Here is a 25,195-nt window from a genome sequence, read left to right on the forward strand (position 1 = left end):
TGTATGAGATTGAGATTTGAAAATCAAATGTCAAATATTTTGACAACTCAAATAGGTTTTTATTTTTTGCAAAATACAGCACTTAGAAGTCTCAAATGCCACATCTAAGAATTCTTAAAAAATATTTTTCAATTTTTAAATTTAAATCAGTTTTATTTATTGCGTTTTAATAACAACTGATAATATTTAAAAAGTAAATAAAAAAAAGATAAAGTGAATGTGATTTGGAATCACGTGCGGGTCACGGGTGGAGACTGGTCCGTTAATCTCTAAAAGTGATCGTCGTCCCAAACATTCCGTTCGCATTTTTACAAGTTGGATTTTGGACTGTTGAGACAACGGAAGCGTAAATCGCTCTGGAATCCCACGATCCCTACCTCACTTCCATCTCACCTCGCCAGCCATTTCTCCCTTTCAAGAAGTCCGCGTTCCTTACCTGCTCGCTTTTTCTATATCTTTGGGGTCTGTTCGCCAGCCGCCGGCGCCCTTTTGTCGGATTCGCCTTTCTTCAGGTGAGTCCCAGCTTATCTTTCCTCCTCATAATTACCCTCTTCCCAATTGTATGGTGATTTCTCTCCCTGGAACTTTAGTAGAGTTTGGTTTGATTGAGACATTGTTAAGATTTTCGCTATGGGGGGATTTTGATGCTTTTATCTTGATCGGTGAAAGTTGGTATTGTTACTGGATCTTCTTGAAGTTTGCATCTTTGATTTCCTCTGAAAGTTATGTGTATATGACTAAATTTTTGTATCTGATTACTTACTCAGGATCCAGGGGATTGTTTGGCTTTACGCTTTATGGGAAAATTTTGTTTTGATTACTTCTTTATTCTCTTCTTGTTTCGATGTCGAGGTTTTTTTTTTCTTTATCATTTTTTTTTGTAATATTGTTCCATGGTTTACCATTGGATTTAGTTCAAAATTGATTTTTAATGTCCTAATTCCCGTGTCTTCATGCCCCATCTTGTTCTAAAATCTCCAATTAATGAATGGTAATTCGTGGTCACCTTATCTTTTCTGAACTGCTACTCTATCACTCACTGAGCTGCGCACGTATCTTTTTCCGTTCTGTTTCGGGTCTTTTTTTTTTGGTTATGCTAACATTTGTGATTGATTTAATTACTAATTATTTGACTTCGTGATGTTTCAATTTTGGGTTTGAATTTGCAAGGTTAAGATGATTTTGATGATATATTGTAGTGAAGCCGGGGCGCTGGTCTAGTACCTTGCTACCTGCACTCCGTCCATAGCATAAATGGGTTGTTTCGGCTCTAAAGTAAGAAGGCAATTTCCGGGGCATGAGGATCCTGTGACTCTCGCATCACAGACAGCTTGTAAGTAGATACTTTTCCCCTCCTGTGAAAGTACAATTCTTGATATCGGTTATTTGACCATGGAAAACTAATTCTTGCACGACGAGAAAATCTTGATATGATGCAACTCCACTGTTGAATTATAATTGCTTTACTATACATGCTTCCCTGCTGATTCTTTCTGAATTCACTTCCCCCCTGCTGAATGAATCTTAAGAGCTCAATGATGATTGATGATTTAAAATCAACAAGTCTTGTTCCACTGAGGTTGTCTAAATGCACTGTACAACTCTATCAAGTGAGCTCAATAATGATTAAGTTTAAGTAAGAAAGAGACAAGGAAAAATAAACTGGGAAAGGAGATATTCTGTGGGGACTTGTAGTTTTGCATGCTGTGTTTGGGTTGCAGGGGACAAACAAATTGTGGTTCACTTTATTGGGTTTAAATTGAAAATGGGCTGCTGCTTGAATGAGAAAGAAGCAAGTCCCCTCTAGCCCATCATGTTTTGATCATCCTAATGTGGGCTTCTTCATCAGTATTGACATAGGGTTATTAGGGTGTATACTATTACAAGGTCATAATGTAATTTGTCTCGATTTGAAGGTGTAGACTGAAGCATAGAACGTAGAAAAATAATTGGATGTAATATGCGGCTCAGCGCATCAATTTGGGAATGGACATGGTGACCGCATTTCAGTTCTACTTCCTGTTAATATTTATAGAGTATAGACAAATAAAAATAACTGTCCATCATGGCTTTATCCTCACCTATTTGATGCATTTGTTATGAAATTCCTCTATCTCTTTTCTGCTTTCAGGCACCCTTGTTAATTTTTTACTCTAAAAGTGTTGTGTTCATCTTTTGGTTTTTTCAGTCACTGTTAGCGAGGTTGAAGCGCTGTTTGAACTTTTTAAGAGCATCAGTGGTTCTGTTGTCGATGATGGATTAATAAGCAAGGTGCAGTATGGAAAATGCTGTTTTTACCCCACTTAAAAAATTAGTCATTGCTTTGCTACTGTTGTGGTTCTTCTAACTTATCTTTTGCTTTTTCATTTTATAGACTTTGTTATGAATCATTGCCTATCCAGTTACAGTTTATATCTGTAATAACGTGTTTTACACATTGGAATCTTTCTTCATGTCGTGATCATAGTGTTCTATCTTTGCAGGAAGAATTTCAGTTGGCAATTTTCAAGAATAGGAAAAGGGAGAATCTCTTTGCAAATCGGGTACAAAAAAGGATCCTTCTGCTTTGTTAAAAAATGCCATAATATGTGACAATTTAAGTTCTTACAGATGCTCACAGATGCTGTCTTTGTATCTGTAATTCACAACTTCAAGAAATTTGCTGTTTTACTGCGTACTTCTGGAAGAAACTCTTAATAAATTAATTCCTCCACCTTATTATTGTTAAATAGCTAGTGTTTGGTTGGCTCCAATTATTAGTTAATTTCAGATCTTCAAGATAACTTTAGTTAACTGAAAGAGGAGAAAAGTCTCTCATCTTCTGCAAACTCAAACAACATCTTGTTTTGCTTTGTAATTGCATAATATCATTGAAATTTTATGCTCTACTGCTTGTAATATATGCATCTAGGGGCCATTTCTGTAATATATTGGATTCATTCTGCTTGCAGATCTTTGACCTGTTTGATGTTAAAAAGAAGGGAGTCATTGATTTTGGTGATTTCGTTAGATCACTCAATGTGTTCCATCCAAATGCACCACAAGAAGACAAGATAGATTGTATGTCGAAGATTAAATTCTCAAATCTAGATGGCTAGGCTATCCTTGCTTCTGTTTTGTGATCTAGCTGTACTAATGGATTATGTCCCGGACTGTCTTTCAGTTTCATTTAGGCTCTACGATTTGGATAGCACGGGCTTCATAGAGCGGCAAGAGGTAGGTAACCCAGTTCTTATCTGTGTATTACTTTTGAAAGTAACCAAAGTAGTGACAACCCCCTTTTAGGAAAGATCTTATTTTGTATTCTTCTCTAGTCTGAGTCAATTAATGGCTATAGCCTATTATCATCAGGTATTCTTACTTCTTTTTTCTTTCAACATCAAGAAGATTTGAGTCTTTAACCACTGCCCCTACCCCACCCTACCTTCGCCACTGCTTTTAACTACTTCACCTCTATATATATGTGCGTGTTAGGTTCATCCCGTGCTGGGCAAGCACTTTGCCTAGTATCTAGCCTGGTATGGTATAGAACTGATCCAACCCAATCCCTTCCTTTTATAAAAGCAACCCAACCTGCAATGAGCACACTAATTCATCAAGCATCTCTTTATTTATTTATCAGTTGACTTTTGCCAGGTCAAGCAAATGCTAATTGCACTTCTTTGTGAGTCTGAAATGAAGCTGGCGGATGAGACCATAGACGCAATTCTTGACAAGGTGAGTTTGTGAAAAAGAAAATCATATGTCATACAAAACATAGTTATAAACTGACTTAAGTTAGCAAGCGGATCAACATTCTGGGAAGTATTAAGTTTATTTAAGCAGTACTATAACCTATTTTTCTCTCCTGGAGAATTGTCTGTAAAGTGAATGGCATAAACATAACCAAGTCAATAATATATTTGTTGTGGTCAGACATTTTTGGACGCTGATCTGAACAAAGATGGGAAAATAGACAAGGCTGAATGGCAAGACTTCGTTTCAAAGAATCCCTCACTACTCAAAATCATGACCCTACCCTACCTGAGGTATGTGCTGTACTTCTCATATAGCTCTGATATTTTGAACTGCTTTCATTCGAGGCCTCTAAAGACCTTCATTGTGAAACGAATGCAGGGACATAACAACTACGTTCCCAAGTTTTGTATTTAATTCCGAAGTTGATGAAATTGCCACTTGAGATTTGCGATTCGAGATTCGAGGGCATGCGGGTTTAGTTTATGCAGTTAGCGATCGAGTGCCTTTTCTTTTGTTTTTGAATATTAGTGTTTGAAGAGAGTAATATAGTGTTAATGTAATTAGCTTTTCTCAGCAATCTGTAAATCACATTCTTGAAAATTTCCAGTGAGCATTCTTGTTGGTAATGCTTTTACAACCTTCGTTATTTTCCAGTCAGGTGCGTCAGCTTTGCCTCCATGACAGTTGTCGTGTTCGGATCTTGGTCATCCGTAGAAGGGAAGAAAAGTGGAGTCGCCACTAAAATTTTAAAAGGATAATTTTGGGAACCTAAAAGTATATGGTCTACGAAAACTGGATATGGTTGGGGAGTCAATTGTGTGTGAGGAAGGTGTTAGGCACCCCACGACACCCATTTAGGAGAACGGTTACTATAAGTCAACTACCTAAAATTAATATAGCCTTTTTAATTATACTTTAATTACCCTAAAAAAGAAAAAAATTATTTACAAAAACTAAAAAAAAATTATTTATGAAGTTGGACTTGACTTAGGATAAGAACCTAGGACTTACATACCTTTTAAAGGGATCAAAACCCATGTAATTTGAAGGTAAAAATGCGTGTCACTTAGTAAGTATTTTTTAGAAAATATTTATTCAATTAAAAAAAGTGTTTTTGGTGGGTTTGTATTTTCTTAATATATGAAAACAAAGTTTTTTTTATTTTAAAAATATTTTTGAAAGAGATTTTGGATTACCCTTCCTGTGGAGGTTCTCATAACCTCACACGGGGGAATAATTGTTTGAGCCTGTGGAGGTTCTAAAAACCTCACACGTCTCTAAAAAAACATTTTGTGATTACTTGTACATTAAAAAAATTCTATTCTATTATTTATTTATAAAGATGGTGTCAAACTTATTTTCTTTCTTTTTATTTCAAAAGGAAAATTTGCACAACCATATCGGTATTCCTGCGGAGAATCCTATAGTCTCACACGGTTTACTAATGAATCTAGATACCTGCGGAGGTTCTAAAAACCTCACACGGTAAAGATTTTAAAAAGAGAAGCACTTTTAAAAATAAAAAGAAAGAACATCAAAAAAAAAGTCAACATAAGACTCAAGTTAAGCATAATAGATGAGAATGAAAATTCATACTTGATGCTTACTTATCAATTGGTTAAAAAATACATTGTATAATAAGTCAATAAATAAAAATTATATACACATATTGGTAAAAAGGCATGAACCAAAAATAGAATAAATGAAATAAAATGGAAATTAAAAAAAGAAGGAAGTGGATATTGGAATGAGTACATGTAGGGATAAATAGATAAAGACATATTTTGAATAAATCCCAAAAGAAAAAGAGGGAGTGAGGATTAACTAAAATTATGTTAGATCCAACCTTCTAGCCATCACTGCTCCAGCTTATAAATGTAATATCAATCACAAGAGCATAGGCTTTCCTCGGATAAAAGGAAGAAGAAGATGAAAAAAAAGATTTTTCTCTAGTTAGGCCTTCTCTCTTTTTTCCCAAAACAACTTATTGCAATGAAATAAGATAATAGAAGAGCTCTCTACCTTGCCTCCCTTCTTCACTAGGAAACTCTAACTGTCTTCCTCTAACTCTTACTCTCCAATTTATAGGCTCTAACTAGGGTTTTCCAAATTTCCTCTAATTTTTGTTTTTTTATTTTCTTTAATTATGACTCATAAAATAACTTCTTATTTAAGCACCAAATCATCATTAAATTGTGATTTTTTTATTTTAATTTTCGTTTTTTATTTTTTCTACTATCATAACTCCAAAATATGTTTTTAAATTGAGGAGCCAATCATCTTAAATGAGAAATCTTTATTTTTATTTTCCTCTTTAATGTGTCCACCTCACATTTCCTAAATTGGCTTTTAATTCTTACCTTTTATTTTATTGTCATTTATTGTAAGAGGGATATTTTCTTTTTTTTGATTTCCCATATGGTAGATTTCTCAAACTTAGCCTCCAAGAAAGAATAAAGGAGGATATCAATCTTTTATTATTCTTCTTTTTTTTTTAAATTTCATTTACATTTAATATTTTTATGGGGCCTGGACAAAATTGGGTGTTTTGACTATTCCCTCCCCGGTGAAACAGTATTGACGATTTTAAAATGCAGTATATGTTAGGACATTAACAAAAGAAAAAAAAAACTAAAAAATCTTCCAAAAACGCACTACTCTGAATGAATGAATGATGTCGCTGTTAAGATCTTCTTGGTAGAGAATTTGTAAATGTGCTGTAAACCTTCTTTGAAAATTGTCAAGTGGGTCCTCATCATGATGAGCCCCTTAAAGAGAAAAAATTGGGAGAAAAAAAAACCACCAAAATAATACAGGGCTTGTACCTACTTATGATGAGCGCTTTTAAAATTTTTTACGTAAAGTGAAACAACTATTTTCACGCATTTACATGCTTACATAAGACCTGTTCGCTCTTAACAAAAATAATCCATCATGTCAAATGATGCAGTTGAATTATCACACTGTGCTTAAATTTTATAGACTGAAACTATAAAGAAAAAATCCCAAAAAAATGACTATTGAATTTTAAAATAACAAATCAGTATTGGTTATTATACTTATAAAGAAAATAATTACACCTACAAAACAAATAACAACATATTTTTATAGTAATCCCTGACTTGTCATTTTGAAATTCAACAGTTACTTTTTTGGGATTTTCCCAACTATAACTGTTGAAAGGTACATAATTCAAATCATTATGATTATACAAGCAGGTTTCAAAACATGCAATTTTAATCATGAGTTCTTTGTAAATATTAAATTTAAATTATGTATGCTTATATCAGATGGTTCATAGTCCATAAAATAAATTCTCAGGGGGTGTTTGGATAGAAACCAAACCATGGTTTCAGAAGTGCTTTTACGGATTACGAAGTAAATATGTGGAGGAAATTACCTTGTTTTGCGGAAAAGTGCTTCTGAAACCATAGTTTTGGGTTTCCCAAACACCCCCTCAGTTTTACGTACAAGTATTACCTTAGGAATGCAAAAGTTTCTTGGCCCCTCTTAAATGGTAATCCCTCCGAATTCTCATTATAAAGATTTCCATCAGCTTTTCTAAGATGTTTTGTCTAAAACATTAAACTTTTTTCACTCAATATTCCTAACAAGAAAAAAGCCGCACTAATATAATTTAATGATACGAAAATGGGTTAAGAAGAGACTCACCAGTCGCCACTTATAATCTGAGGCTAATTTAAATTCATGGGGCATACTATAATTTAAATTTAAATAAAAATAGATATTTTGTAAAGAGAAAGATACACATAAATCAGTAAAAGAATGAGTGTCATACAACTGGTTTGTATATAAAAACAAATCCCACCCAAAAATATCTCATATAAGCTTGAATGGGACCAAGGTGATGAAGCAGAGTACTGACACGTAACACAGAAAACTACTTTTGAAGGATCACAGTCACAATCAAACAATCAAAAGCTATGGTGATGTTGGTGCATATCCGAGATGCGTCCCGGAGGGGGGCCTGCATTCGGTGCTCATCACTTGATGAGCACCCAGTGCTCATCAAGTGATGAGAAATCTGGACCGTCCAGATCTAATCGGACGGTCCAGATTTAATACTTTTAAATAATTATTTTAAAATAAAAAAAATTATTTTTTAAAAATATGATAGTTAAGAGATTATTTTTATTTTTTATTCTATACCTATTAAAATAATTATTTTTAAAAAATAAAAAATAAAAATAAAATAAAATCTGGACCGTCCAGATCCGATCTGGACGGTCCAGATCCTGATGAGCACTGGGTGCTCATCAGCTTGATGAGCACCCAATGCAAATCCCCCGGAGGGATAGAGATATAGTACTGTCCTCATATTAAATCCAAGCACAGTGTTGTCCCACCGATTTATGGGCAACAGATATTCTGAAATTCCAAGGTTTTTTCACAAATCTATGAGTTGTTATTTCTAAACTATACTTGTATTCATATTTGTTATCGCCCCTTCTTCGTCTTTCTATATCCTCTCTGTTATTCTCCCCGCTGTTATTTTCTCCCCATCAATCGATACCCCCGAGTTCTCCACCAAAATTGCAGATTGAGAGGTTTTCTGGGTGTGTCTGAATCTGGCGTGTGTGTCAATTGCAAGCCCGAAAGTATGATGATTGAGTGACATTTTGTTGAAACCGAGCTAGGGTGAGGAGGGAGAAGGTGGAAGGAGGCATGTACAGAGTGCAAGGAGCTGTCGTTGGGTCCAAGTCCGAGGTGGGTGCCGTCGATCGGAAGCGAATCAACGACGTCCTCGATAAGCAGCTCGAGCGATCGTCTCCGTCCACTTCTAGGGCTATCAAAGCCAAGGATAGGTCGTCGGATCAATCGCTTTTCCCCTCTAAGCCGCCCTCCGATCCCAGGGACTCGCAGCGCCCTGCCTCCATCTCTAAGAATTCCAACACTTCACGTGGTTAGGACCCATGATTACCCTTCTCCTTTGGTTGGCTTGTTTGTCCCTTGCATGTTTAGAATAACTGTGCTCTCACATGTTAGAACCGCTTTGTGATTTGGTTTTTCTGAATAATAACATTAGGATCTGATCTGTGATGCTTTGATAAATATATCTGCTTGGTAATATATGAGGGGTAAAAGCCTACATTGTGCTGGGTGCTTTTCGGCCTCCACCCAAACAATTTGCATAAACAATAGTTGAACTTTGATCTCACAGTGTTATATGCATAAAACCTAATTCGATTATGGACTGCACCGAAACGTCATTTCTTGGACGTGAGTCATGCTCGTTTTCTCATAGCTTGATAAATCCTGGTTTGGAATGTTCACAACGTTTTATGTTTTACTCTGAGTTCCTTTGAAATGTGCTAGGGCCGATTACCACGGGTATTTTCTATATTATTTTCTGGTAGTTCTCCCTTTCTTCCCCTGCTTAGTGTTGGATAAATAGTATCAAGTGTCAACTCTCCAAATCTTTATATTATAATCATGTGAGAATGCCTAAACTCTATTATTACACCATTAAAACATCAACTCACTTGAATGCCCTGAAGAACTCAGCGATTGAGCTTTTCTAGTGACAGTCAAAGTTATTGCTGAATAAGAGAAGACAAATGTCTAGAGTTCTTTTTATTAACTTCTTATGTCTGATATGTAAGATCATAATTGTGTACTCCCTCCGTTCTTTATTATAAGAGACGAATAATCGAATTACGTTAATTAAAAAAAAGGTTAAAATTAGTTAAGAACAATCATTGTGTAAAAAGTATAACTTTTTTTTCAAAAAATGCCCTCATTAATAAGGAAAGAGAGCATGAGAGAGAACAATTAAATTATTAAAAGAAAGAAAAGTGAGAGAAAGAGAGAGTGTGACTTGGAGACAATAAATATGGGTAAAATAGGAAATTAACACAAAAAAGTAAAGACAACTTTTAAGTGTCTCTTATATATAGGAACATGTCATAAGCATCAAATGTCTTTATAATAAGGAACGGAGGGAGTATTTTGTAGAAAGAAGGGGAAAATAAATTAGGCTGATATTAGCAGAAGTGTTGAGTGATTATTATTTCACATAAATGCACGAGGTGGACACTCTGTCCTATACTTTTTTGGCTATCTGCAAATTTGTATGTTGTTAAATATACAAGGGTTTAAAGAGGGGAAAAAAAAGGAAAAAGAAAAGACAAGGCTAGCATTTATCAAATCAAAGCCTATCGAACTTGGATTTTGCTGGTGAGAGCTTGCTGTTTCCACTCATCTAGTCTTGAGTTTGAATTGGCGGAAATTCACACACGAGCATTTATCACACCATAGCTGGACCTAGTTCACCAAAGAGATTGTCAGGTCAGCATGAAGATGAAGGCCTAAGTGCATGTGTTTTAGATAGGGAAATACAGAACACATTTGCATGATTTAGAGTTGCTGAGGAAGACATTGATCTGTTACTTAAATTTCTATCTATTGGCTGCAGAGGAATCTGAAACAGACACTGAAGCATCAGATGTTAGTGGTTCTGATGAGGATGATACATCTTGGATCTCATGGTTTTGCAATCTCAGGGGAAATGAGTTCTTTTGCGAGATAGACGATGATTACATACAAGATGAATTCAACCTCTGTGGATTAAGCAGTCAAGTGCCTTATTATGATTATGCACTCGATCTAATTTTGGATGTTGAGTCCTGTCATGGTAAGCTTAGTTTTGCATATTTCTATTTTCTGATGCAAATCTAGAATACAAGTGATGGTATGTGATGAATATACTTCTGTTTTAATGACATGGAAATATTTTGATTGAACGAAGGTGGTTTTTCCCCCTTGAAGGTGAATTTGAATTTTTCACTGATGTGACTTGCTTTGAATGTCCAATTTACATGCCTAGCCATTTTTTAATTTGTTTTCTTAATGCTACTTTGGGTCGGTTGAAACATAAAGCTGACATGGTCACAGAGGAACAAAATGAATTAATAGAATCGGCAGCAGAGATGCTTTATGGCCTGATTCATGCTCGGTACATTTTGACCAGTAAAGGGATGGGTGCTATGGTAAGATTTTTCTGCTTTCCAATATCCACGTTTTTATGCTTAGCTAGCACTGATATTGGAATTGGATCATCTTCAGCTGGACAAGTACAAGAACTATGACTTTGGAAGATGTCCAAGAGTTTACTGCTCAGGACAACCCTGCCTTCCACTTGGTCTGTCAGACATTCCTCGTTGTAGTACTGTAAAAATCTATTGCCCCAAGTGTGAAGACACTTATTACCCTCGGTCAAAGTATCAAGGTAGTATCCTTATATATTTATATTGGGGCTCCACTTTTCACTAAATTCACTCATGCTGCTTTTTATGTTTTTTTTCCCCCTCAACGTATATCATTTTTCGTTCTCTATGATTCCATCTGAAATTTGATGCACTGCACTAGACAAAAGACTAGGCTAAGTGCTTATGTGGCTTTGCTGCGGAATATACTTCTATCAGAGAGCACTTTCCAAAGAATTTATGAAAATTATATTTGAAATTAAAGTGATAAAAAACAAAGTAGCTTCCTTTTTTGCCTTGAAACAAATAAAGTAACGGAAAAATGGCATCTTAGAATTCCGGTTCTTTTAGATGGTTTTCTAGTAGACTCTTCTATCTTGATATTGATTCTGAGGTTCAGAAGCTCTGCTCACTTGTGTGTTGAGTTTCCCTATTACTCAACGAACAAATATTTTTCGGATTGCAAGTCTAGTGACCATTCCTTAGAGCTTTTCTCATTGTGATTATATGAGATGTATGTGATTTTTAGGATTGAGTAGCTTGCACTCAATATTTTTTATCAATATTTATAATTGTGGGTTTCCCTCTTTACGCTTCGTTTTAGACCCATGTTTCCTTAATTTATATCTAGACAATGATGGAGCTTACTTTGGAACCACATTTCCTCACCTCTTCTTGATGACATACGGGCATCTGAAGTCACAAAAGCCGTCTCAGAGCTATGTTCCAAGAGTTTTTGGTTATAAAATCCACAAGCCATGAGGCTGCATGCATCAGAGAGTCTGCTTATGTCTTAATCACCTATTTCTTTGTTGTATTCCTCAAAAATATCAGTGGATTACTAGGTTCCCAAATCAGCGCAAGTCAGATTACCCTGTTACTAATTTAGGAACATATAAAGATATGTCCACCATTTCCAGCAAGTGGTTAATTTTGCTTTCAGCTTCAAAGTCGGTCAGTTTTTGTAAATTTTTTTCCTCATCTTATAAATAGGTTTTTAGAACAGGTACTTGAACTGTGTTTTAATGGCTTGATCCAAATTTTTTTTTTTTTTGGGGTGCTTGACTTTATACCAAATCCCTACTGGATTCAAATTCTGTGTCGTCATAACCTATCATCTGTCCAGACCTGGTTGAAAAGTGTGAATAAGATTTATCATTGTTAGCATGTAGATTCGTGTACCTTTGTTTTGGTTTTATATGGTTGAGGTATTGTTCCATTTTGTGAAGTTTTTCTTTTCAAATGCGTTGGAGTGAATTTTCTTTTTATCTTTTGGATACAAATGGCAAGCTAGAGCTTGAGAACTGAGACACAAGGTAACAGAAAACTACATCCTACTCTGGAGAGGTTTATCTTGGTGAAAAGCTTGAGGAGAATCAGGACACACGTCCCTAAGGACTATTTATTGAGATGGGCTTCCCCTTCTACTTTGAACCTGTGTGGAATAGCTTATAAATATTTTTTCATTCGTGATTTACAGAATATGAAATAACTGTATGAGAAGAGTTTTGTCTTGACTTGCATAAAATATGTTTATAAGTACTTTTGAACATTAGTGTGGAAGTACTTATAATATTTTGATGGCACCGCATATGATATTGAAAGAATCTGAACTTCGTGTTATGCCTGTAACATTTTTAAGTATACAAAAGAAAATCACCTGCAAGCAATAAAATATCAAGGACTAAGTGAACCGGTTGTTCAATATAGGGACCGGTCGGCATTTACGAACAACATAATTATATTGCCAGCCAAGGCTCAAACAAACATAAAAATGATCATCTTACTCGAGAGGAAGTGATTCCAAGAGCAATTACAAACAAGCTTTTGATCAATAATTTTCAACTGTCACAGGTTCCATGCATGAAAGTGGTGAATCAAATTCTACATGAGCCCAAACAAAGCAGCTATCACTGCCCAGACATTCCATTAAGTGATAACGAGTACCAAGATATGAAGCACAACCCGGAAGTGTTTCACAATAATATTAACCAAAAAAAAAAGTTATGTTGCATCCTTATTCTTCATCCATTCTACTTTGTTTTCACAATTGTTTAAAATAAAAACTCCATTGATTTGTTGAATTTTGTGGTAATAGTAGCTCAACTGCACCAATCATTTTAGTGATAGATACTTTTGGCTTGTTTTTTATTTTATTTTATTTTAATTCAAGACAGACGTGTTGACCAGCGGAACAATTATGAAATATGTTGCCAATCCAATAATTAGCATAAAATAAAAACGTAATTTTTTGTGTGGTGAACATAAAAAGGTAATTTAACACAACTATAAAGTGAAATTGTTGACAAATTTTCTGCAAATCGTGTCCTAAAAATAGAACGTATGAGCATAGAGCTTGATTGAGTCTAATTTAGAGAGAAGAGAAAGACTTTGTCGATGCAAGATAGGATCTTCGAGCGAGGATTTTTTTTTTTTTGGTAACTAATAATTGAATAGCAGAAAAACAAGAATACCCATGCAACAAGACTCTGATACCATTTGATGCATTTTTACTAATATTCATCTTTGTTACTTTTTACTGTTATGTTTTTGCAATTTTAGTGATAATAGAATCCGTGGAAAAGATGGAACACTTCGTTTTGGGGGGGAAAAAGGGGTTGGATTTATAACCTTAACCCAGCAGCAAAGTACCCAATTCTAACGTCACCCCTCATCGTGAATCCACAGTATCTGGTCACATTAAGACAAAGGAATTGCTAGTTTTCAAGTGCTAGGAACTTTGTTCCTACAATTTTGTTCGTACTGTGGTTTTGTTTTTTTGGTCAAATTTTGTTATGAAAACCTTCATGTCAAATTAAATATAAACAAAAACTAATGTAAGAATTGAAATTCTTGAACCTATTTGTTCCAAAATATGCAAACCAGAAGCACAAGTTAGATATTTAAAAAAAAAAAAAAAAAAAGAAGAGTAGGATCACATATTATGCTTCAATGGTGAACTTAGAGAAGGCGAGTATGGTCAAGTTTTAAAGGAAGCTTTTTTTTTTCCCCCCATGCGATTATATTAAATTTCAACTTTTCAGCAAAGAATGCAAAAAAAAAAAAAATTGTTTTTGTTTTGAGTTTTTAAAAAAATGGTAATATTCCTTTATTTTTTTAAAAAAATTGTTTTCAAAATAGGAAACAAATAAGGCCTTTATCTCCATTTTTTTTCACTTACACCATATTTGATTTTTGGTCAACTACTTACACCATATTCTTATTTAATTATGGTAAACAACAATACTTTCTTTGTGCGGTTTTTCCGAAGTACCAAAGTTTGATCTAACAAGAGTTGGTTCAATTGGTAAGGAATTGACTCATAACCTATAAGGTTGTGAATTTGAATTTCACTGTCGATGTGAGTACTTTGTTGATGAGCGATATGTAAATATTTCTATAAGTACTCTGAGTCTGGAGGTATGTCCTGTCCCTAATGAGATCCTAAAACCCAACTCAGTTTAGTGGACCAAAAAAAAAAAGGTTTAAACCTTGAAGGGTGAAGCCTTATATCCTTTTCTCCAACATGTTTAATCAAATTGACTCGTCCGCTACTTTCATAAATTTGAGTCATTGAGTGTCAAAGTCCTAATATTTAAAGTATCGAATTTTATCTTAACTGACTTGGATTAACCTCTTTGCCTAAATCCGTCCACACAAAACTGTTTTTTTAAAATTAAAAAACTTCAGGTGGATGCTTTTTGTGGCCCAAAAAAAGGGCTACTATGGCCCACATGTTTGAGAGAGAAATGCATCCACACGCCCACAGAAAGATAAGAACAAAGGAAAGGCCACCCTTGTACACGCTCACTCAGACGTGGAGGCTTTACCCTTTGCTTCAACTTGCAACTTTATCTTGTAACTAAAAAAAAAAAAATTGCAACTTTATCACAATATTTTATTTATAATAATATATATTCCTCTATTATCACTCCCCAATTTTCCATGCTTCTGCTCAATTATTTGTTAATACTCCCTTCTATATTTATTATAATCTTCAAACAGCTAATTTACAAATAATTAATAATTAGTTAAAATCAATTTAAAATAATAAATAGGTTATAAATATATTTTTTTTAAAGATGCCTTTATAATAAATAAGAAAAATAATGAAAGAGAACGTATGGAAAAATGTTATAAGAGATAAATAATTAAAAGCAACATTACAAACATATATTAAATATTAAAACAAAACTAAGTTAAAATTTATAAAATTTATAAATTAAATTAAGTGAGCTGTATCCTTTGGATAAGAAGGACGGTTGTGAGATTTGCTACCTCGCCAATAATTATAATTCAAAGCTGACTGCAATTGACTGCAATTTCCTATGTGTGTTGTGTTGCTTAAAATGTTGGCCCTAGTTCTTGACATATACCAATCACATAACCATATAAAATGTTTTAGTTTCGTGGCCTCGTTTTATAAAATACTTTTTCAATCTCCTGACTCCGTTAGTTTTAAATAATATTTTTTGAGTCAATAATTGTTATCTTTTAGAATAACCAAACTTATTCTGGGAGTGTTTGAATAGAAATCAAACCATGGTTTCAGAAGTGCTTTTACGGATTACGAAGTAAATATGTGAAGGAGGTTATCTTGTTTTGCAGAAAATTGCTTCTGAAACCACGATTTTGGAGCACCCAAACAGGCCCTATGTCAATAATATTTTTAATAAAACAATTACTATGAGGGTTAAAAGAATTGAAAATTTTCTATCAAATTTAAAATTAAAATATTTTGACTTTCTTGTGACTTTTTCTTTGAAAGGGCAGAGTGGCGTTTTCGTAAATTTAGAATCAGCATGTGACCCGTAACCTTTTAACATCTGGTTTCTTCGTCTAAGGGTGTGTTTGGGATAGCGGTGGCAGAAGTAGCTTTTTTTCAATCTGACTTTTATAGAAGTCAGATTGAGTAAAAGTCAGATAGGGTAATGTGATTTATGTTTGGATTGAGTTTTAGAAAAAAGTCAGTTTGAGAAGTTGAAACTTGTTTGGATGATAAATGTAAAAGTAAGTTTAAATATAAAATGACTGAAAAGGACATAAACTTTATTAAACAATATATATTTATTTTATATTTATAATTTGATAATTGTTAGAGAAAAATTAAAATTAAAATTATAAAAATAAAAATATTTATTTTTTCAAGAATAAATAATTTATTTTTAAAAAATGATTTTATTATTCAAAAAATAATTTTTTAATATTGAAAACTAACTGGCTGGATTGAAAAAAAGAAAAGAACTCACATAATGTATTCTCTCTCCTTCCTCACTCATGGGCCCCACGAAGGGTGTAGTGGAGAAGATGCAGGAAGATGGAAAAGCTGAAAGCGGAGAAGCTGAAGGCAGCAGCTTATGAAAAAAAAGTCCATTTCCGCATAAGTCCATTTATCTTCACGGTGGATCCAAACATTTCTTTTAAACAAGAAGCCACTTTTTTCAGCTTCTACCAGTGGAGAAGTCAGTTTGAGGCCCTTCACCGTGATCCCAAACGCACTCTAAGCTGCGGAGAAAAGTGGCGTTTTAGACTTAACAGTCAACAAAACTCTTTTTTTTTGGATACGTGGCAGTTAATCACTTCGCCACGTAGCAAAGTTTACAGTGACCGTTAGTTCCGTTATTGGTCTGTTAGGATCCCCTAAACTATATTGTCATTTTAGAAATACTATTAGCATTAAGACGCTCTTTCTTTTAACGTTAGTAGTATTTTAGTTATAATAATTGGAATAGATTAAAAAAAACTAGTTAAATTAGTTATTTATAATAAATATGTATTTTTTTCCTAAAATATCTTTATTAATCAAGTGCATTGGCTAAAACTATCATTATTACAAGGATCATATTAAAAAAATGAATAAATATGAACGACAATGTGGATTGAAGTCTTATATTTAAGATCAAAAAAATCAAATACTCCTCTGATCTTTAATATAAGACCCATTTAACTAATTTGATTAGATTAAGGAAGTTAGATAAGTTGATTAATTATAAGAAAAGTGACATATTTTTCCTAAAACACCATAATCATCTTTCTTAATACCCCTCTTCTTTTTCTACTTAATTATAGTTGAGGGAGTATCCATAGGAGTAATTTAGAGAAAATTGATAAATATGAGAAATGGGTATTATATTTAGAACCAAAACCAACTCAAGAATTGGATCCTATATTAAGGACTAGAAGAGTAAGATCTTATATTAAGGACTGGAAGTAGCATTTAAACTGGAAAAATGATGCTACCAAATATAGATAAGCACTACAAGTATACGGGCCTGTAAACAAAGTATAACAAATCAAGGTTGATCTTAAAAAAAAACTCAATTAACAGTGATTAAGTAATAAAACTCTTTTTTTATGTTGAGAAAATCAAGATTAAATGTAAATTGAATTAAAAGAAATTAAAATAAAATAAAACAAAGTTTTATCAAATTAACTAGAACAATTAGGACCACCTAGAGTAACCAATTTCTTATTAAATTAACATCCTCAATCAGTAAAAACAAAGCTCAATCCACTGATAAGTTCATAATTACCCTGGGTTGCCTTAAAAAGAAAAAAGAAAAAAGTCTACAGTAGCTTTTAGGTTTCAAAATCTCCTCCCAAACGATGTCGTCTCCCCCTGTCCTCAGATTCCAAATTTGTTTTCTAAGCATGTGCATCCATCGTCAAGTTCCAAAGCATCCAAAACGGAGCACCCTGTGGGAAAAGAAACATAAATAAGTAAAAGTTGAATAAACAAGGAATACTGACACATAAAAAAAATTAAAATTTACAATATTCTAATTCAAGTACCTAAAACTTCAAAATTTCAAAAAAAAAAAAAAGTGATATTTGATCCGACATTTTGCAAATGTAGTTAAATGACAACAATTTCCTTATATCATAAAATTTATTAACAAGTTGTGAATTGACAATGACAAGTGTTGAACAGAATATGACAAAAAGTGTAATGAAAATAACGAGTTATTTATTACTCCCTCCATTCCTTATTATAAGAGACAAATAACCAAGTTACGTTGATAAAAAAAACAGTTAAAATTAGTTGAGAACAATTAATATGCAAAAAGTATAATATTTTTTCCAACAATGCCCCCATTAATAAGGAGAGAGAGTATGAGATAAAACAATTAAATTATTAAAAGAGAAAGAAGTGGGAGGGAGAGAGAGTATGAGTTGGAGACAAAATAAATAAGGGTAAAATAGAAAATCAATACAAAAAAATAAAACAACTTTTAAGTGTCTCTTATATATGGAAACATGCCATAAGCATCAAATGTCTCTTATAATAAGGAACGAAAGGAGTAATAAGTTGTGAACTGATAATGATAAGTGTTAAATGGCTAATAACAAGAAATGTGCGGACAATGACAAATTTGATATATTTTTTTAATATGATATAAGGACATTTTAGTCATTTGACTACATTTACAAAATAGCAGATCATGAAAGTGATGCTTATCAGGTATTTTGCAAATGTAGTTAAATGACAAAAATGCATTTGTATCAAAGAGTTTATTAACAAGTTGCAAATTGACAATGACAAGTGTTAAACAGAAAATGACAAAAAATATACTGGTAATGACAAGTTATTTATCACTAAGTTGTGAACTGGTAATAACAAGGGTTAAACAGCTAATGTGCAATGACATATTTGATGACATTTTTGTTTTAAATCTGATATAAGGATATTTTGGTCATTTGATTATATTTGCAAAATACCAGATCAAGCACCACTTCCTCCTTGAAATTTTTGATCTCTTAAATGCTTGAATTAAAATATTGCAATTTCTTAATTCTTTTTATGTCATTTTCCCAATAAAAAAAGAATTTAAATTAAAATAAAATAAAGTAACTCTGTTTTTTGATATTTAAAAAGAAACCCCTAATTAATGTTTCAAATTATTTAGCTCATACAAATAATTCAAAATGTCATTAATAACTCTCTAAAGATGCCCAAAAATACCTTCTAAATATATCAAAATGGAGAGTTATGAATAAAATACATCTGTAGAAGTATAATGCATGTTCTCCTAATTCTAAATATAACAACTAATTAGAATATTCTTGACAAGAAAAAAGAGCTAATTAGAATATTTGTTCATTGGCAAAAAAAAAAAAAAGACAATTTATTTTATATTTTAATTTTATAAATTTTTTTCAAATTATCCTTGTGAACCAAGAAAGAGAGTTCTTATGAACAGAATGATAATAAAAGAAGGCATTTCAGAGAAATCAATATATATAGTTGTACTCAAATATATAAATATATATTTTGTTACGAATAATTAAAGTAATTAATTTTTTCAATATCTATAAATCCATTATGTGTCTCCCTGTATTAAGAATTGGAGGAAATAGATATATGTATCTCAAATTGAGGCTATTGAGGGTAAATGAGTAACTTTACTTCTAATTTCAGTAGTGTAATTTTATTCATAACTATAATTTGTGAAAAATTAGTCTCTTCTGCTAAATCTAGTCCTTGTTTGTGAGAAATTAGTCTCTTCTGCTAAATCCATTCCTTGTTAGTATACTTTTAAAAAAAATTGAAAGCATGGATATTAATCTTAACTCCTTTTTGACTTCTAATAATTTTAATCTTAACTTTACTTCTAATAATATCATAATTATTTTGACTTAACTCCTTTTTATTCACTTTATTTTTCTTTTATTTCCAGTAATACTTCACATACTCTGTTATATCATGCTGTTTAAATCTGCAAACCCATCAATTTGTAAACATAAATAAAGAATAAAAGAAATAATATAAACTCATATCATGGATATTAATATATATTTTTTTTAAGCACGACAAAATGATACTCCTCCGGTCCTAATTATAAGACCCAATTGACTTATTTGAGGAGATTAAGGAAGTAAGTTAAGTTGGTTATTTATAATAAATAAGTGTTGTCATTCCTAAAATATCCTTGCTAATTAAGTATATTGGCTAAAACTATCATTATTAGAAGGATTATCTTGGAAAAAAATGCATAAATATAAGAGACAAAATGGATTGGGGTCTTATAATTAGGACCAAATAAAAAGTCAAATGGGGTCTTATAATAAGGACCGGAGGAGTATATATTAAGAATAACGAGAGTTACAACTTACAATAAGTAAACATTATAAGAATTAAACTTAAGGAAAAAGTCTTTAATGAACTGCTGCTTCACATAATGGATAAAAAGAGGGGGTTTAGATGATCTACCAAAGACTCGTAGAAAGAAATTCAAAAAAGAGAGGCTCTAAACTTGGCAAAAGCATAATACTAATACTCTTATGGTCTCATTTTATTGTCAAAAAGAGCGGATACAATGAGGATTAAACATACATGAAAGGGAATAAAAGGTCGGCCCGTACATCACAGATCAAGCAATTTGCCGTAATTCAGCGACCTCTTTCAGTTTTCCTATTTATTAATCCATTCATCGCATTCCGGAGGCCGGAAACAGCAGCAATCTACTTGCCTTTCCTCATCCAGCAACCACCATAATCCACATGTTTCAGAGATAAGAGTTCAGAGGAAAAAGCAGAAGTTTCATACCCGTATTGCAAGTTGATGCATCACCAGAAATCTGCGGTGAAGATCGGAAAAGAAAGCTTAGGCCTTTCTTCCGATTCAACTTCAGCTCCGCCTCTGTTTTGTCCTCCAAACCTCCGTGGTCAAACCCAATTTGACCCACAACCTGCAACCACCCAACACAACTCCCAATCTAATTTCTCATTCCAAGGACAATCCGTGTCTTCTTTCCCACACTTCCCACCCAATCCACCTCCACCACCGCCAACAACCCGACAAAACCATGCCGGCAATATTTCTCACCATGATCGCTTCCTTGATAACCCATCAGCCTCACAATCTCCGGTTTCTTCTCCCCACAAGAGGAATACCATGAATCAGGGTTCTTCTTTGGTTTCCTCTTCGATGATTTCTTCTTCAGCTTGCCATAATCAGAGGCCATGCTTGCGTGCGAAGTCGTCTTGGCCATCGTTTTCGTGTTGTAGTTTATTTGCAAACCCCTTTGCCTTTGGTTCGAAATTTCAGAACTTCAAGTTACTTACCCTTTTTCGTTGCGTGCGACCACACAGGATTCGTTTCCGGTTCCTTATTCTACTTTCACTGCCGTACATTTTCTTTTTCGTTTCAAGACCTCGTCGCTCTCTCTTGATCGATTTCTTCTCCGTGATCGGTTTTTCAGCCGTGCTCTTCATTTCTCTCAATCTAGCTCTCCCTCGTCTACCCTCAATTCGCCTGTTCCTCGCCCGATCATTGCCGATTAAACTCTCTTCGTCTCTTTCTGCAACAAATTCTCCTCAGCCCATTCTGTGGTCTATAGGGTCGAAACCCGAATCAGAGGAAACCACTATTTCAGGACCCTGGGTGCAAATTTACAGTAATGGGGACGTGTATGAGGGTGAATTCCACAAGGGAAAGTGTTCTGGGATGGGGGTCTATCACTATCACTTGAGTGGGAGATATGAAGGTGAATGGATTGATGGGAAGTACGATGGTTATGGTGTTGAGACATGGGCTAGAGGAAGCCGGTACCGTGGGCAGTATAGGCAGGGCTTAAGGCATGGAATCGGCATCTATAAATTTTATACTGGCGATATGTATGCAGGAGAATGGTCCAATGGCCAATGTCATGGTTGTGGAGTTCATAACTGCAATGATGGCAGCCATTACATTGGAGAATTTAAATGGGGTTTGAAACATGGAGTCGGCCATTACCATTTCAGGTATGTTTCAGTTCTTTGATCGGCGGCAGCCCGTGTGTGAATGGAATTGTGCTCCATATTCTACACAATTTACATTGTTCAAGTTTATCATTTTGGTGTAGCTAAAGGTTTTAAGCAGTGATGGCGTAGCGTTTAATTAGGTTATGCGCACTTAACTGTTTGGCGCTGTAATACAGCTTGGGAAAGTACTTTGAATTCCTTGCTTGAAGTGCTTGCTCTGTGGAGGGGATCTATATATTTTAATGAACAGCATCCCCGGATGCCACTTTAACAGTAGAGGATCTAGATTTCGGAGCGTTGGGAATATTGAGAATTCTCATATTCTAAGTCTGATCTTCTGGTTGGAACATTTGGGGAATTCAACTGGTGTATTTGTCTTTAAATGTCTCACATGTTTAGATTAGGGTTGTATAAAGTGCTGTTATATCTTCGCTCATTAGATATTCTAATTAAAATGTAACAATGGATGGTTTCAATGAAAAGGCCCGTGTAAAATTTATTTACAAAAGTAATGCAATCTCATATTATTATTGAAACCGTACATTTATCATGAAAAATCTGATAATGAGGATGCAAGTAACTCCATATAAATTTTTTCCCGCCATGCTTTTATGTCTGAACATAGCCTGAAGTTAAAGATGGATTTGAATCAAATGAATGCATCCCATTCTTCATTGTTTTCCTTATTAGGCATTAGCCCTTTCAACTATTCCTATTTATCTTTCTTAACCTTTAAATCTTAATGGCTGAATCCCTCAAACTGGGCATTTGAATTCTGATACACATTTCCGGTAAATTATAATTGCAGTATCTTATACACATTTCCCAAGACACGTTTTCCTTTTTGAATTTATGGAGAGTAAAAAAAGCCAACTTTCTGAATGTGAGTATTAGATTATTATTGTCATCATTGAACTAGCTTGCTCTCGCATGATTTAACTGGCCGTGTTACCCTCGTTCTATCTTGATGTTTCCATGTTATATTAAACGCATTGCTAATGAAGCACTGTGATTAAATATGTAAGATTCAGTTATGCAAGGCCTGAAGGGTCACATGTGGAACATAGTTCTGTTCTATTGTGCCATTATGCTAACTCTCTGTATGCTACTGCTGTACTGCAGAAACGGAGACATATATGCTGGGGAGTATTTTTCTGACAAAATGCATGGTTTTGGCGTCTATCAATTTCAAAATGGGCACCGTTATGAAGGGGCATGGCATGAAGGAAGAAGACAGGGATTTGGAATGTATACTTTCAGAACTGGGGAAACGCAGTCTGGTTATTGGCAAAATGGGATGCTATATGAGTCTGAAACGCAGATAATTCATGTGGATGAATCCCCATGTGTGGCGAATCATGCCAAGGTTTCTAAAGCAGTCCAGGTAATTAGTCCAGTTACACATTTACAATAAATTAATTTAGGGAGTTTTGTGCAAAACACAAAAAACTCGTCCTTCTTGTATCATATATATTGACATCTTGAAAGGCATTCAAATAATGAAATCAAGACAGCCTTTACTTTCCCTGATCTTGTCAGGCTGAGCTTTCTTCATAAGCCAAATGGTGTGATTTCTTTGACTTTGAAATGGTGCGCTGATAATTATTAAGGCATTTTATAATAAATGTTTCAATCCAAACAGGATGCTCGATGTGCAGCTGATAGAGCTCAAAGTTTGGCAAAGTTGGATGAAGGGGTGAATAAAGTTGTTGCAGTTGCTAATAAAGCAGCAAACGCAGCGAGAGTTGTAGCTGTAAAAGCTGTGCAGAATAGAATGCATCATAACAACAATGAGAAATGAAAATCTCAGCGCTGTCATCTTCTGTCCTAGACTACAGAGCACTAGTACATTGAGAAACGAGATGGACCAAGAAGAGGCGAACTAATGAAATTTTCTCCGAAGTTTGATTGTTAATACAAGTGTTTCTGCTTCGTTTCCTTCTTCCTGGGGGGACGAAGCTTCCTTTTATAGTATTGTGATACTGATGGAATTTACGAGGCGCCTGCTTGGAACCACATTCTGTCATTAAGACTCGATGGTTGATTGTGGAGCAGGCAGGTTCCTCCTTTGCCTTATATTGACGGCTTCAGTATGTACAGGACGACTAAGAACAAGAGTGTTTCGAGTTCCAAGGTTAAGCAAAAGTGCCATAAAGATGGTGGTTTTGTTTTCCATCACAATTTATGAAATGTATCATTATCTATCTTCTAATATGTGTGTTTATTTTATTATTAGTTACATCATAAGAAGTTATTGCTGTTTAGGTTAAATTACTAGCTGAAAAAAAAACATATTAAGTTGGGATGAAGGAACAAACATGATCACTTCAAGTCAAAAATATAACAATTCCCATTAGAAAGATTACGGTCATAAATGCATTGTTTAATTATAAGGTGATCCAGCAGTTCAAAGACTTTTTTTTATTTTTTTGGTGGCAACAAAAAACACTAAAAACTGGCAAATCCTACGTGGAAAACACCTTCCCGCACAATCTTCTTGCAAGACGTCCTTAACAACTGACGGGGGAGTAGTCCAGATAGCTTCCTATTGCCTTGCTCTTGTATTAACGCCGCTAAAGCATCAGCGCTCCTATTACTTTCTCTACATATGTGGTGCGCTTCAACTTTCCAATCTTTCACTGAAAGTAGATAGTATCCGTTTATTGCCTTGCCATGGTTGATTGCTTCAACCATTATACTCGCATCGCATTCAACTATGCCTTTCTTAAAGCCCAGTTTCCAGCACAACTCTAACCCTTAGATCCCGTTTGGTACAAAGTATTGAAAATAAAAAATAGGGACTGTGATTGTAATTGAAAAAAATCAATAAAAAAAATTTAACATGGATAATTGTTTGTTAAATGGGATTGGGCAAACTTATTGAGATGAGATTGGGAAATACCACTTCTCCCTATGATATTCCCCAATTTCACATGCCTAAGTTTATCTAATCCCATGTAACAAGTCTCTTATGCTAAACTTTTTTTTAATAGATTTTCTTAATTCTACTCTCAATCCATATCCCTCAATTTTCAATGCTTTATACTAAAAGGATCTTGGAACACGCTCCAAGCTTCCGCCTCAGTGGCGTCACACTCCCTCAATCTGACAGTAAAACGTTTAATCCATTCCCCACTATCCCCTCGAATTACGCCTCCACATCCAGTCTCTCCCTTTTTTGCAGTACTGTCAACATTCAACTTACACCATCCTTGTGGTGGTGGCTTCCAAGAGACCATGATAACGTCATTTGGGCTTTGCTGACAAAAACCTTCTTCCCATTTCCTCTTATCGGTTTCCAACTGAGATTTGATTACTTCTATGGCATTCCAGGCAGGACATCTCGAAATCCTCTGCATGTATCTTTAAATTTCTCCATTTCCGCATATACTAGCACGTTATAGCGAATTTCTGGCCAGGTAATATCCTCAGTATTCCTCCCCTTCAGTTTTATGTTTTTGGTAAACCAGTCTTCCCAATTTTCATTG

At 34.2% G+C, this 25,195-nt stretch overlaps 3 protein-coding genes across 5 annotated transcripts; all 3 read left to right on the forward strand.

The window, feature by feature from the left end:
* The first annotated feature begins 342 nt into the window (after window positions 1-342).
* Window positions 343-4,391, forward strand: LOC114733476 (calcineurin B-like protein 1). 2 transcript variants are annotated; one of them, XM_028920943.1, is made up of 9 exons: window positions 343-512; window positions 1,171-1,333; window positions 2,189-2,271; window positions 2,484-2,543; window positions 2,952-3,060; window positions 3,164-3,216; window positions 3,637-3,717; window positions 3,916-4,028; window positions 4,117-4,391. In XM_028920943.1, the coding sequence occupies exons 2-9, from the start codon at window positions 1,255-1,257 to the stop codon at window positions 4,178-4,180; spliced, it is 642 nt and encodes a 213-aa protein (XP_028776776.1). In that variant the 5' UTR covers window positions 343-512; window positions 1,171-1,254; the 3' UTR covers window positions 4,181-4,391. The 2 variants fall into 2 exon arrangements, with proteins under 2 accessions (XP_028776776.1, XP_028776777.1); XM_028920944.1 differs by having other exon boundaries at window positions 1,200-1,333.
* LOC114733473 (uncharacterized) lies at window positions 3,237-23,919 on the forward strand. Its single transcript, XM_028920939.1, has 4 exons — window positions 3,237-3,240; window positions 20,475-21,707; window positions 22,830-23,091; window positions 23,350-23,919. Exons 2-4 carry the CDS (start codon window positions 20,527-20,529, stop codon window positions 23,506-23,508), a joined length of 1,602 nt encoding a protein of 533 aa, XP_028776772.1. The 5' UTR covers window positions 3,237-3,240; window positions 20,475-20,526; the 3' UTR covers window positions 23,509-23,919.
* Window positions 8,092-12,162, forward strand: LOC114733474 (casein kinase II subunit beta-2-like). Of its 2 annotated transcripts, none has more exons than XM_028920941.1 (5): window positions 8,092-8,662; window positions 10,175-10,393; window positions 10,654-10,748; window positions 10,825-10,990; window positions 11,596-12,162. In XM_028920941.1, exons 1-5 carry the CDS (start codon window positions 8,425-8,427, stop codon window positions 11,724-11,726), a joined length of 849 nt encoding a protein of 282 aa, XP_028776774.1. In that variant the 5' UTR covers window positions 8,092-8,424; the 3' UTR covers window positions 11,727-12,162. The 2 variants fall into 2 exon arrangements, with proteins under 2 accessions (XP_028776774.1, XP_028776773.1); XM_028920940.1 differs by having other exon boundaries at window positions 8,094-8,662; window positions 10,639-10,748.
* Window positions 23,920-25,195: the final 1,276 nt, after the last annotated feature.

Source organism: Neltuma alba, unplaced genomic scaffold, assembly GCF_004799145.2.
Source record: "Neltuma alba isolate B1F8T4 unplaced genomic scaffold, ASM479914v2 tig00013003_pilon, whole genome shotgun sequence".
Classification (NCBI taxonomy): Eukaryota; Viridiplantae; Streptophyta; class Magnoliopsida; order Fabales; family Fabaceae; genus Neltuma; species Neltuma alba.

Bases quoted from the DNA above. Each gene is read 5' to 3' on its own strand.
- LOC114733476 (XM_028920943.1), top strand. From the start codon at position 1,255: ATGGGTTGTTTCGGCTCTAAAGTAAGAAGGCAATTTCCGGGGCATGAG. The intron at 2,272-2,483 runs GTGCAGTATGGA...CTATCTTTGCAG, and splicing joins ATGATGGATTAATAAGCAAG to GAAGAATTTCAGTTGGCAAT. The intron at 2,544-2,951 runs GTACAAAAAAGG...TTCTGCTTGCAG, and splicing joins AGAATCTCTTTGCAAATCGG to ATCTTTGACCTGTTTGATGT.
- LOC114733474 (XM_028920940.1), top strand. From the start codon at position 8,425: ATGTACAGAGTGCAAGGAGCTGTCGTTGGGTCCAAGTCCGAGGTGGGT. The intron at 8,663-10,174 runs GTTAGGACCCAT...TATTGGCTGCAG, and splicing joins GAATTCCAACACTTCACGTG to AGGAATCTGAAACAGACACT. The intron at 10,749-10,824 runs GTAAGATTTTTC...GATCATCTTCAG, and splicing joins GTAAAGGGATGGGTGCTATG to CTGGACAAGTACAAGAACTA.
- LOC114733473 (XM_028920939.1), top strand. From the start codon at position 20,527: ATGCATCACCAGAAATCTGCGGTGAAGATCGGAAAAGAAAGCTTAGGC. The intron at 21,708-22,829 runs GTATGTTTCAGT...GCTGTACTGCAG, and splicing joins GTCGGCCATTACCATTTCAG to AAACGGAGACATATATGCTG. The intron at 23,092-23,349 runs GTAATTAGTCCA...CAATCCAAACAG, and splicing joins AGGTTTCTAAAGCAGTCCAG to GATGCTCGATGTGCAGCTGA.